Raw genomic sequence first — 13967 nt, 5'->3', positions numbered from 1 at the left:
ACCTTGACCCCCCCCCCCCCCCCCCTCCATGGGGCACCAGCTCTACCATGCTCTACCATGCTATCGGATGACACCTGCTCCTCTGGGTCCCGTGACACTGTGATATGGTCCTCTCCACTTTGTTTCCTCCAATACTCACTACGTCAACAGTGTGTTCACTACATCAGAGTGCGCAGCTGTACACTGTATGCTGGAAACACTTGGTTTGTTATTATTACTAAAACATAGCCAAACTTTGATAAACATATATACCAAACTTCTTTTTGCATGGGTTCTGTGACGCGGTTAGCTTTTAAGAGCTAGGGACGCTATTTCTTGTCCCAGAGTCCCGCTTAACTGACAGGTTAAAGTCTGCTTGAAAGAGCCACTAACCTAGCTAAGCTGCTAACGTTAGCCGTCAAGCTAACGAAGTTGGTTCCAGATGAGTTTTCCAATGGAGCCCTCTTTGTCTAGAAAAGTAAATGAACAGTTCCATACGCTGTAGGAGATGTATCTACTACGCTTTGTTTCGGGACAAACTGGATCACTCAGAGTTCCAATGCCACAACTGTTTGCTTGCCGAAGATTATAGGCTTAAGGTGGCTTCCTTGATCACGCAGGTCGCCAGCCTACGTAAGAAACTGGCGAATGTTTACCTTATCTGTGCCGGTGGCTGGACGGAATTCGCGCAAGCAATTCCGTTATTCCGACTGGCCGGTGTTGCCCGGAGTCCGTTTGCCAGGGAAGCCTCTCCTCGTGCCTCTCCTCCCCCATATCTGATGGCGGAGACGAAGGAGCACAGCAAGAGGAGCATGGCAATAAACGATGGTCGTATGTCACGAGCCGTGGAAGCTGAAGACAGTGGTCTCCTGCAAAGTTGTCTACATTCCCAATGAGAGGCCCGGAGCGGATACAATCAATGAATAGTTTTGCTGCCCTGGAGCCTGATCTTCCTGCACCTTCGTGGGATACCTGTGTCTGCGGCCGCTGTGCCTACTCCTACTCCTTCCCCTATGATTCAAAATCGACGTCGACAACCTTCTGTTCCTGCTCTACAACGAGCGGGGCTTCTCCATCTATCAGAGGCCTGCATCAACCTTGAAGCGTGGGAGTGTGCGAAATTCCTTGTCCTTCTCGCCAGCCGTGGTTTTGGGCAGCTCTATGGTAAGAACTTTTACTGTTCCTGGTGCAAAAACAATGTCCTATCCATGTACCTATGAACCAGATTTATGCTGTTGTCACTGTAGGAAGTCCACTGTGTGCAGCTCACCCTACACTAACATAAATAAACATGAGAATATCTACTTCTGCTAAGCTTCCCAGTAAAACAATGAAAATAAGCAAGCATCGCAGAAAAGTGCTCAAAATAGCCCACATTAACATATATAGCTTAAGAAACAAGGTTAATGAAATTAATAACTTGCTAGTAAGAGATGATGTTAATATTCCTGAAACTCACTTAGACCAGTGGTTCCCAAACTTTTTATAGTCCTGTACCCCTTCAAACATTCAGCTGCGTAACCCCTCTAGCAGCAGGGTCTGCGCACTTTCAAATGTTTTTTGTTGTTGCCATCATTGTATTCCTGCCACACACACACTATACGATACATTTATTAAACATAAGAATGAGTGTGAATTGTCACAACCCAACTCGTGAGAAGTGACAAAGAGCTCTCATAGGACCAGGGCACACATAATAAAAATAATCAACAATTTTGCTCTTTATTTAACCCTCTTACATATAAAACCTTATTTGTTCATCGAAAATTGTGAAAAACCCCACAGGTTAATGAGAAGGGTGTGCTTGAAAGGATGCATATAACTGCAATGTTGGGTTGTATTGGAGAGAGTCTCAGTCTTAAATAATTTTCCACACACAGTCTGTGCCTGTATTTAGTTTTTCATGCTAGTGAGGGCCGAGAATCCACTCTCACATAGATACAGTATGTGGTTGCAAAGGGCATCAGTGTCTTAACAGCGCGATTTGCCAAGGCAAGATACTCTGAGCATAGCCCAATCCAGAAATCTGTCAGAGGCTTCTGATTAAATATAATTTTCACAGAACCACTTGTTGCAATTTCGATGAGGCTCTCTTGTTCAGATAGTGGTAAATGGACTGGAGGCAGGTCATGAACGGGATAACCTATCCAGTTGTTTATGTCATCCGTTTCGGGAAAGTACATGCGTAATTGCGCACCCAACTCACTCAGGTGCTTCGCTATATCACATTTGACATTGTCTGTAAGCTTGAGTTCATTTGCACACAAAAAATCATACAATGATGGAAAGACCTGTGGGTTGTCCTTGTTAATGCAGACAGAGAAGAGCTCTAACTTCTTAATCATAGCTTCAATTCTGTCCCGTATATTGAATATAGTTGCGGAGCGTCCTTGTAATCCTAGATTCAGATCATTCAGGCGAGAAAGAACATCACCCAGATATGCCAGTCATATCTGTAAGTGGACTGGAGGCAGGGCATGAAAGGGATAACAAATCCAGTTGTTTGAGTCATCTGTTCCAGGAAAGCACTTGCGTATTTGCGCACCCAACTCACTCAGATGCTTTGCTATATCACATTTCACATTATCCGTAAGCTTGAGTTCATTTGCACACAAAAAATCATATAATGATGGAAAGACATGTGTGTTGTCCTTGTTAATGCAGACAGAGAAGAGCTCCAACTTCGTAATCATAGCCTCAATTTTGTCCCGCACATTGAATATTCAGTGGTTTGCGAAATTATTAATTTCCTATTTTGAATCATGATTCTTCAAGTTTTTAGATAATCATTCACCGGTAGGGGGTGGTCCTGCGTGCTCTCGGCATTAGTGAATCTAAAGAACGAAATGAGTCAAAAGATCCGAACATCCCATCACTAAAAGCCAGTAACTTTATGATCAAATGTTATCAATGTACCAGCAACCGTAATTCTTCATACATTGGTCATCACACTTTGATCTGGGTTCATCCAAATATCAATACAGGACCTTTTAAACTCACCTTTGGACAGAGAGTACCAGCTGGCTCCATTGGTGATCCCTTCATCAAAAAAATCTCCACAGTTCCACCCCTTATGCATCCAACTGTGGGCATACGAATACGTCCTGGCCAACTGTAAGTACACAAAGACACATGTTTCAACATGTGCTATAATGTGACTGAGCATTTTTTTAATGCACCCGTACCTTTTTGAATATCTTGTCATCTGGGGTTGCGGCGTATGTGGTCTTGCCTCTGATGCGGGGGTCTCTTGACTTGTCAAAGGGGTAGTTGGCCACCACTGCCCCACCATGCAGGTTAGCAGACAGAACAAAGTTATAGTTCTGCATCCACTTTATCACTGCCAGTGTCTCCAGTTCAACCTGTAGGAGGCCAATGAGAGAGTATATATATATATATTTTAATGTATGCTCAGCTTGTATCAGACAATTTAACACTCAGCACTCAAACAAGGTATTGAAAAAAACTTGGTTAGTGTAAGAATATTTTATTTTTAGTTGTATTTACTTTATTACAAGGTGTGCTTGATGAAATCAAGAGCAACTTTATAAATTGTTCATACTTTTTATTATTATTATTTTTCACTTTCCTCCAGAAACTGTAGAGCCAAAACCTTAAAACTAACAACAAAAACTCTAAAACGTCTAGATTGCCACTGGTCAATGTGCTTGAAAAAAAAAACGTTTTTGCTAATACTTATACTTTTCACACTAAAACCATAATGCATTAATCCCAATGCATTTCAAAGGCCATAGAGTTGAATGGTAAACATGTCCACTGTAATTATCCTTCAACCGTTTAAGCTAGAAACGTCATTCACACTTTAAAATGTGCAGACCGGTCTGGAATAGGCTGTTTGTATACAGCTTTTTGATACCATTTATATAATTTTTAAACTTTAACCATTTTAAATTAGCATTAAAGCTCCATAGACTTCAAAGCCAATTTTGGATTTGCCACTGCTTTTGAAGCATTTTAGCTACAAACACCAACACAATGTCAACATTTGCAGACTGACTCAAATTCAATTGCCTTTCAAAAGATTGTTGATACTATTTGTACTTTTTAAACTACAACCATTTTACATTTTCATAAAAGCTCCATAGACTTCAAAGGCAAACTTTAAAGGAGATGTTTGCTTTTTTAACCACCTATAGTTGATGTCCACGCCCCTGTGGACATCTAATTAGCATAATAATAAAAAATCAACATCAAAATCGGTCAGTTGAAGGTAGAGGTATCAGATTTTTTGCGTTGTCTCTCTTCCGTATCTGTGGTGAAAGGTGGCAAAGCTAGAGCGGTGTTTGTCAGACCATGAGACATCCGAAAATCGGTCTTCCCTCGAAAGAAAACATCTGTAGCATCTGAACAGTTTGGGTTACACACTAATATGACACAGTACAGCAAGACTCTCACGAACACGTACATGTCGGTTGTTTTGCTCTAGGACGCCCACCAGCCTCACAAGACTAGTCTGAAGGTAGCCGGGTACCATTTTAAAAGTGAATGGAAGAATTGTATACATGGAGATAGTTTAGTGCCCAAAATAAGGGATTAAATACATGTAAAAAAAAGTTTCCTGATCATTCTTATTTCTCTCAGACAGCCACTTAAAGAACAAATTTCCTTTAGATTATTTTTTATTTTTTACTATCTGTTTATCCATGTATGAAGCTGTTGTTCAATGTGTTTCTATTGGATAATAACACTAAGGCCAAATTCAATGTTTCATGATATCATTTTTCGATAACTTAAGGGGTCCTAAAATTCTAAATCAAATAGCTAAATGATCCTTGGTATGACCATCTTAAAACAATTCAATATGTTAGCTTAGTAGAACCCAAAAGAGTCTAGCCTAGCTGGTTAGCTGCCTGCTGTCTGACAAAACTCACTATTTCAGTAGTTCTTCAAAGTAGATAAGGCATACTTTTAAGAATGCTAACAACTATCAATCAATTAGATGTATTGTCAGGTAGAGATACCTAAGCAACTGTTCTTTAGCTCTCTCGTTGTCTCTCTATCGCTTTTCCTGTCCGTGTGTCTGCCAGCCCCACAGGCTTGCCCAGGTAAGAACCAACAAGAATAGGTCATTGTAGTTAATTACCACGTTTTCTGCGCTTAAAGGGTGACTGTGCAGGTGAAGACCGTGCTTCTTCACCTGCATTCTAGCTGTTTGGGGTTTTAGACTGGGTCTCTGTACAGCACTTTGAGATATTAGCTGATGTACGAAGGGCTATATAAAATAAACTTGATTGATTGATTGATTGATTGATTGACTGCACTTTCTGATTTGGCCTCATTTTATACACTGCTCAAAAAAATAGAGGGAACACTTAAACAACACAATGTAACTCCAAGTCAATCACACTTCTGTGAAATCAAACTGTCCACTTAGGAAGCAACACTGATTGACAATAAATTTCACATGCTGTTGTGCAAATGGAATAGACAAAAGGTGGAAATTATAGGCAATTAGCAAGACACCCCCCAAAACAGGAGTGATTCTGCAGGTGGTGACCACAGACCACTTCTCGGTTCCTATGCTTCCTGGCTGATGTTTTGGTCACTTTTGAATGCTGGCGGTGCTCTCACTCTAGTGGTAGCATGAGACGGAGTCTACAACCCACACAAGTGGCTCAGGCAGTGCAGTTCATCCAGGATGGCACATCAATGCGAACTGTGGCAAAAAGGTTTGCTGTGTCTGTCAGCGTAGTGTCCAGAGCATGCAGGTGCTACCAGGAGACAGGCCAGTACATCAGGAGACGTGGAGGAGGCCGTAGGAGGGAAACAACCCAGCAGCCCTACCGCTACCTCCGCCTTTGTGCAAGGAGGTGCACTGCCAGCGCCCTGCAAAATGACCTCCAGCAGGCCACACCCTGTGCTCTTCACAGATGAAGCAGGTTCACACTGAGCACATGAGCACATGTGACAGACGTGACAGAGTCTGGAGACGCCGTGGAGAACGTTCTGCTGCCTGCAACATCCTCCAGCATGACCGGTTTGGCGATGGGTCAGTCATGGTGTGGGGTGACATTTCTTTGTGGGGCCGCACAGCCCTCCATGTGCTCGCCAGAGGTAGCCTGACTGCCATTAGGTACCGAGATGAGATCCTCAGACCCCTTGTGAGACCATATGCTGACACATGCACATTTGTTCATGTTTTTTCAGAGCCCCCATATACTACACAACAAGAAAAAAAAGTTACTAAAAAACAAGTAAAATCGCAAGAAGTTTACCCATTTATCTCAAAAATATTGATTTGGTTTGTTGTGACTTTAGGCTAATTTATATTCAAGATCATTTACTGAATAATTACTGAAAAAATTAATTGATTTGATTGATTTGATTAATGTGGTTATCCTAACCAAATTAATCTAAGAGGTGCACTATTAAGGGTTGGATATAGAGAAACTCTTGAATTAACTCTATCAGTAGTTATAATTAACCGTTATACCATTAATTACTATATCAACAATATAATCACATTCAATTTGACTATATTCTCATTATGAATAGCCGATAAGCTCTGGAGCTGTAAAAACCAAGTCACTCGCAAATGGCTTCAGTTTCACAAATAATTAATTCAAGGTTTTATTTACTAATATAGGTAGTTAAAAGATACCATACAAAGGCAGGGTACAGGGTCTTAAATATGAATGGCTGTACTGCTACTCAACCAAAATACAAAACTAATAGCATTGATTTTGGGACAAATCATTCACTAAACCTCAACTACATCTCGTAATGAATAATGATGAAATTGAGCAAGTTGAGGTGACTAAACTGTTTGGAGTAACCCTGGAATGTAAACTGTCATGGTCAAAACATATTGATACAACAGTAGCGAAGATGGGGAGAAGTCTGTCCATAATAAAGCGCTGCTCTGCCTTCTTAACAACACTATCGACAAGGCCTAGTTTTGTCGCACCTAGACTACTGTTCGGTAGTGTGTTCAGGAGCCACAAAGAGGGACTTAGTAAATGTCCAGTTGGCTCAGAGCAGGGCAGTATGGCTGTCCTATAAAAGTACACAGACATGCATGTAAATCTATCATGGCTCAAAGTGAAAGAGAGAGACTTCATTACTACTTGTTTTTGTAAGAGGTGTTGATAAGCTGAATGTACCGAGCTGTCTGTTTGAAGTACGGACACCCATGCATACCCCACAAGACATGCCACCAGAGGTCTCTTCACAGTCCCCAAGTCCAGAACAGACTATGGGAGGCGCACAGTACTAGATAGAGACATGACTACATGGAACTATATTCCAAATCAGGTAACTGATGCAAGCAGTAGAATCAGATTTTTTTTGAAGGTAGGCCTTCAGAAACATAAAAAAATACACCTTATGGAACAATGGGGACTGTGAAGAGACACACACAAAGGTACAGACACATGCATCCGCATACATTGTGATATTGTTGTATGGTGGTGTTGAACATTTTGTATTGTAGATATGTAGTGGTGTAATAATGTGATATGATGTACTGTTTTATCTTTAGTTTCTTTTGTAATGTAAGTGCTTTAATATGTTTGCACCCCAGGAAGAGTGACCACTAACAAATACAAATACAATTGCACAGTCACAGGATGTTTTTGAATGATATGATCTTACAAATTGAAAGAGGAAATGAAAAATGTTACAGGGTAATATTACTTGTATGTCGATGTTGCCTGTCCAGTTGGATTACGTTTGGATGGGATGAAGCCGTGGTAGAGCCGGGGAAAAGGCAGTGTTGTCCAAGTTTCTCTCTGAGTCCGGGAAAGCAAAGTCTATGAGAGCTCTTCTAAGCTGTAAATTCTTCCTCTGATCCCAGCTGGGATGGATTGCGAATTCAGTCAATTAGTCTTTAATGCAAGCAGTGAGTTTCACAGGATAATTTCTGGGATGATTGCTTCTGTCTGAGTAGGATAGGAAAAGTACATAAGTGTTTTGTCGATAGGAGTTTGGTTTCCAAGGAGAGTTAGGTCATTCGTTCTTAATGGCATGTCCGCACCCCGAAGAAACCGTCTGTTAGCAAGTCCTGTAATTTATAGAGATACTCACAGAGGGCGGGTCAACATGTTTCAAGCAAAGCACCATAGTCACTGTGGCTAAAAACACTAAGGTAACCTGCCTAAATGACTACCGACCCGTAGCACTTACATCTGCAGCCATGAAGTGCTTTGAAAGGCAGGTCATGGCTCACATCAACGCCATTATCCCAGAAACCCAACACCCACTCCAATTTAAATACTGCCTCAACAGATGCACAGATGATGCAATCTCTATTACACTCCACACTGCCCTTTCCCACCTGGACAAAAGGAAGACCTATGTGAGAATGCTATTCATTGACTACAGCTCAGTGTTCAACACCATAGTGCCCTCAAACCTCCTCACTAAGCTAAGGACCCTGGGACTAAACATCTGAACTCCCTCTGCAACTGGATCCCTCTGTAACTGGTGGTAAGGGTAGGTAACAACACATCTGCCACTCTGATCCTCAACACGGGTGCTCCTCAGGGGTGCGTGCTCAGTTCCCTCCTGTATTACCTGGTCACCCTTGACTGCACGGCCAGGTACAACTCCAACACCATCATTAAGTTTGCCGATGACACAACAGTGGTAGGCCTGATCACCAACAACGATGAGACCGCATATAGGGAGGAGGTCAGAGACCTGGCCGTGTGGTGCCAGGACAACAACCTCTCCCTCAACGTGATCAAGGCTAAAGAGATGATTGTGGACTACAGGAAAAGGAGGACAGAGCACCCCCCATTCTCATCGACGGGGCTGTAGTGGAGGTTGAGAGCTTCAAGTTCCTTGGTGTTCACATCACCAACAAACTAACATGGTCCAAGCACACCAAGAGAGTTGTGAAGAGGGCACGACAAAAGCTATTCCCCCTCAGGAGACTGAAAAAAAATTGGCATGGATCCTCAGATCGTCAAAAGGTTCTACAGCTGCAGCATCGAGATCATCCTGACTGGTTACATCACTGCCTGGTATGGCAACTGCTCGGCCTCCGACCGCAAGGCACCACAGAGGGTAGTGCGTACAGCCCAGTACATCACTGCGGTCAAGGGTCCTGCCATCCAGGACCTCTATACCAGGCGGTGTCAGAGGAAGGCAAAGACTCCAGCCACCCTAGTCATAGAGTGTTCTCTCTGCTCTAAATACATCCACAGGTACACCTCCAATTGACTCAAGTGATGTCAATTAGCCTTTCAGAAGCTTCTAAAGCCATGACATCATTTTCTGGAATTTTCCAAGCTGTTTAAAGGCACAGTCAACTTAGTGTATGTAAACTTCTGACCCACTGGAATTGTGATACTGTGAATTATAAGTGAAATAATCTGTCTGTAAACAATTGTTGGAAAAATGACTTGTGTCATGCACAAAGTAGATGTCCTAACCGACTTGCCAAAACTATAGTTTGTTAACAAGAAATTTGTGGAGTGGTTGAAAAATGAGTTTTAATGACTCCAACCGAAGTGTATGTAAACTTCCGACTTCAACTGTATGAAACCCCTATTACTACTACTACTACCATTACTACTGCCGTCACTACCAACACCACTACTACTATTATTTCACAACGATAAATACTTTATGACTTCAAAAGTTTCCTTTTGAACTATTGAAGCTATCCACACCAAACCACATTTAAAATGTGCAAACTGACCCAATTTAGATAGAAGCAAAAATATGTATGCAAGCTATGTATACTTTTTGAACTATAACCCATTTACATGTGCTAGAATACAAACTTCAAAACATTTAGGCTATCCTAACTTCAAATTCTTTAAATTAACTTCAAAGCAGAATTGCTTTCCCATTGTTCCTTAACTGCAGTGTACGATGTACCATTATCCAATGTAAAAAAAATAGACGGTGTGTTCACAGTTTCGTTCAGGAATATGGAGGATTTATGTAGAAAAGATGAGAAAAAAGTCAATTTAACATGTATGGTCTATCAAATCTAAATGAATTTGAGTGACATCTCCATCAATACCCACATAAAGACAAGCAGAGCAGCCTTTTTTATTTAATACTGAAGGAGTGGAGGGGTTCTACTAAACTAACATATGGAATTGTTTTAAGATGGTCATACCAAGGATTATTTAGCTATTTGATTTTGAATTTTAGGACTCTTTTAAGTCTAAAAATATATATAATATATATATTTGTTTTTAACGTCTCTGGGGCAGGTGGGACGCAAACGTCCCACCGGCCAATAGCCAATGAAAATACAGCTCGCCATATTCAAATAACATGATTGTAACGATCCTGACCTGTTTTATGTTGTTTTTGTATGTGTATTATGGTCAGGGCATGTGTTTTGGGTGGGCAGTCTATGTTTTCTGTTTCTATGTTGGTTTTGGGTTGCCTGGTATGGCTCTTAATTAGAGGCAGGTGGTTTGCGTTTTCCTCTAATTAAGAGTCATATTTAGGTAGGGTGTTCTCACTGTTTGTTTGTGGGTGATTGTCTTCCGTATCTGTGTTATGTCTTGCACCATACGGGACTGTTCGGTTGTTCGTTTCGTTTCGATGTAGTCTGTTCCTGTCCGTGAGTTTTACGTTTTAGTTAAGTAAGTTCATGTTCAGGTTTTTTCGTCTACGTCGTTTTCTTGTTTTGTAATTTTGAAAGTGTTTTGTTTTTCGTGTTGCCATCGTCGTGTTTAAATAAAAGATGGCTTATTTCCCGAATGCTGCATTTTGGTCTGATGATCCTTCTCTCCTCTCCTCGTCCGAGGATGAGGAGAACGACAGCCCTTACAATAATATAAAAATCAAACTTTCATTAAATCACACATGTAAGATACCAAATTAAAGCTACACTCGTTGTGAATCCAGCCAACATGTCAGATTTCAAAAAAGCTTTTCGGCGAAAGAATAAGATGCTATTATCTGATGATAGCACATCAGTAAACAAACAGAGTAGCATATTTCAACACTGCAAGCACGACACAAAACGCAGAAATAAAATATAAATCATGCCTTACCTTTGACGAAATTCTTTTGTTGGCACTCCAATATGTCCCATAAACATCACAAATGGTCCTTTTGTTCGATTAATTAATTCCGTCGATATATATCCAAAATGTCAATTTATTTGGACCATTTCATCCAGAAAAACACAGCTTCCAACTTTCGCCAAGTCACTACAAAATATATCAAAAGTTACATGTAAATTTACCAAAACATTTCAAACTACTTTTGTCATACAACGTTAGGTATTTTTAAACGTTAATAATCGATCAATCAATCAAGTTTATTTTATATAGCCCTTCGTACATCAGCTAATATCTCGAAGTGCTGTACAGAGACCCAGCCTAAAACCCCAAACAGCTAGAATGCAGGTGTAAAAGCACGATCAATTTGAAGACGGGATGATCTGTGTTCAATACAAAAAGAAACCAAAATGACGCAACTTTTTTCATAACGTGACTCTCTCCAAAAATTTACTTCATGTGACCCTCATTTACGATAGCCCTACTTCTTCACTACACAAAGGAATAACCTCAACCGATTTCCAAGGACTGGTGACATCCAGTGGAAGCGGTAGGAACTGCAAGCAAGTCCATTAGAAATCTGGTGTCTCTAAAAAAACTCATTGAAAAGACAGTGACATCAAAAAAATACAAATTCTGAATGGTTTGTCCTCAGGGTTTTGCCTGCTACATATGTTCTGTTATTCTCACAGACATGATTCAAACAGTTTTAGAAACTTCCGAGTGTTTTCTATCCAAATCTACTAATAATATGCATATCTTATATTCTGGGGAGGAGTAGCAAGCAGTTGAATTTTGGCATGCTATTTTTCCCGAAAGTGAAAAAGCTGCACCCTGCCCTCAAGATTAAATTACCTTCAGACGAGTCTTGCAAGGCTTCTGGGCGTCCTAGAGATGTACATGTTCTTGAGAGTCTCTCCTTTCCATAGAGAGGTCATATCAGTGTGTAACACACAAACAGTTTGGACGCTACAGACAGAAGTTGGCAGATTGGTGTTACCAACTTCAGATGAGTTCCGTGACGCTTGTGGGGGTTGTAAAGTAAAATGGAGAACACCATCGTGTTCTTGAGAGTCTAGTCTTTCCAATAAATTGTCATATTATCAATTCTTGTGGGATTGGTAATAATCTGAAAAGATTTAGGGAGTTGCATTGCTTTAGGATTTGGTCAGGTGGTTTAAGCATGTCCCAGTTTACGTCACCTAGCAGAACAAATCAGACTTAGTGTTAGGGGCCAGGAGAGAGCTCCTGGGCATTTAGGGTACAGGCCATTTAGGGTACAGGCCGGTGCTAATGGTGGACGATAACACCCAGCAACAGTCAACAAAGATTAATTTGAAAGTATAATGCTTAAAACCAGCAAATCAAATTGTTTGGGGACAGATTTTGGTGGTCTCTTTTTTTCCACAGGCAAAAGGAGGTCGTTAGCTATATCTCATTCAGTTTCAGCCAATGGTCCTTTACGACGTCCAAACAAAGTTGTCATGTGGCTGTTGGATTTTGGAGATTGCGAGGAGGATATCCTATGCGCCAAATGAGTGCATAGCATTTGTCCTTTCACAGAATAAAACATGAGCCAACCTGCTGCTCTGTAGTGTTGGGGCACTGATTGAAGGCTTATTTGATGATAAGTGTTCAGTTTCCTTTCACAGCAGGTTCTGATCAGTAATCATCAAAGGCCTGGTAGTGGGATGTTGGACAATTCGACCCAAACATCGTTGTTAAGTTCTTGCACGTTCCACGTTCAGTCCTCCATTTTAATTTCGTGTTGGTTGGCTCCGCAGCTAGAGGCTGCAAGCTCCTCAAACAGTGGTTGATGTGTTGAGTGAAATAACCGGAGTAGCCTACCCTCATGAGTGAAACGAACCTGCTATTCGAGCGCACTGTTCCTGCCTATTTGATAATGGGCCATTCTAAATGTAAACTAATTTTAAATATTAGTAAAGACAAGATTAAATTGAGAAGAGTCTGATGGGTGAAAATATGATCACTTGATGAAGAAAAGCAAGCTTTTTTTGCGACTTCAAATCATCAATGCTTTGTGGTGGCAGGTAGCGAAGTGGTTAGAGCTTTGGGCCAGTAACCGAAAGGTTGCTGGATCGAATCCCTGAGCCGACAAGGTAGAAATCAGTCGTTCTGCCCCTGAACAAGGCAGGTAACCCACTGTTAACCCACTGTTCCCTGGTAGGCCGTCATTGTAAATAATAATTTGTTCTTAACTGACTTGCTTAGTTGAATTAAGGTTACACATCAATACCCTTTAGTTACATCATGCCGCCCATATTTCTATGGTTGGTTTCATTCACAACTAAAGTTGCCAAATAACTCTAAATCTAGCATATAGGACCTGTTTCAAATGATCACTTTTACACTCAACATAGCCACTTCATATGCGCACTCTTGCTCCGGAATGGTAAAAATAACCTTTCTATTTTATTCAAACAAGTTCAATTATATTATTTTTACTATAAAATCAGATAATACAAAATAATGGCATGGGACTTATAAGCATAGCTTTCTCTGCAAAAATAACAAGCCTATTAGCCTATTATTAGACTTTTTAAAATGTAAATGTTCCAAAGGTGCGCAACAGCAGCTTGCACTTGTCACGCCCTGGCCTTAGTATTCTTTGTTTTCTTTATTATTTTAGTTAGGTCAGGGTGTGACATGGGGAATGTTTGTGTTTTGTTGGTTTTGGGTGTTTTTATGGTAAAGGGGTTGTTGGGTATAGGATATGGGTTTGTGTGGAGTACATGTGTCTAGTGTTGTCTATGTATGTTTAGTTGTCAAGGAGAGTCTATGGTTACCTGAATGAGTTCCCAATTAGAGACAGCTGATTTCGGTTGTCTCTGATTGGGAGCCTTATTTAGGGTAGCCATAGGCTCTCATTGGTTGTGAGTAATTGTCTATGTCAGAACGTTTGTAGCCTGTTGTATGTGCACAACGTTTATTAGCTTCACGATCGTTTTCTTGTTTTGTTTTGTATTAAGT

At 40.9% G+C, this 13967-nt stretch overlaps 1 protein-coding gene across 1 annotated transcript in view; it reads right to left on the bottom strand.

Annotated features, from left to right (window-relative positions):
- Positions 1-13967, bottom strand: part of cpn1 (carboxypeptidase N, polypeptide 1) — a 146823-nt gene that overhangs the window by 30181 nt on the left and 102675 nt on the right. Inside the window, exons 4-5 of the mRNA XM_055920873.1 lie at positions 3165-3341; positions 2980-3091 (exon numbers count right to left, since the gene is read on the bottom strand). Coding sequence (XP_055776848.1) covers positions 2980-3091; positions 3165-3341 — 289 coding nt within the window. The remainder of the gene's footprint in view (positions 1-2979; positions 3092-3164; positions 3342-13967) is intronic.

This window comes from Salvelinus fontinalis, chromosome 1 (assembly GCF_029448725.1).
Source record: "Salvelinus fontinalis isolate EN_2023a chromosome 1, ASM2944872v1, whole genome shotgun sequence".
Classification (NCBI taxonomy): Eukaryota; Metazoa; Chordata; class Actinopteri; order Salmoniformes; family Salmonidae; genus Salvelinus; species Salvelinus fontinalis.
The sequence above is the reverse complement of the archived record's forward strand: the minus strand, read 5'-3'. Positions and strand labels throughout refer to the sequence as shown.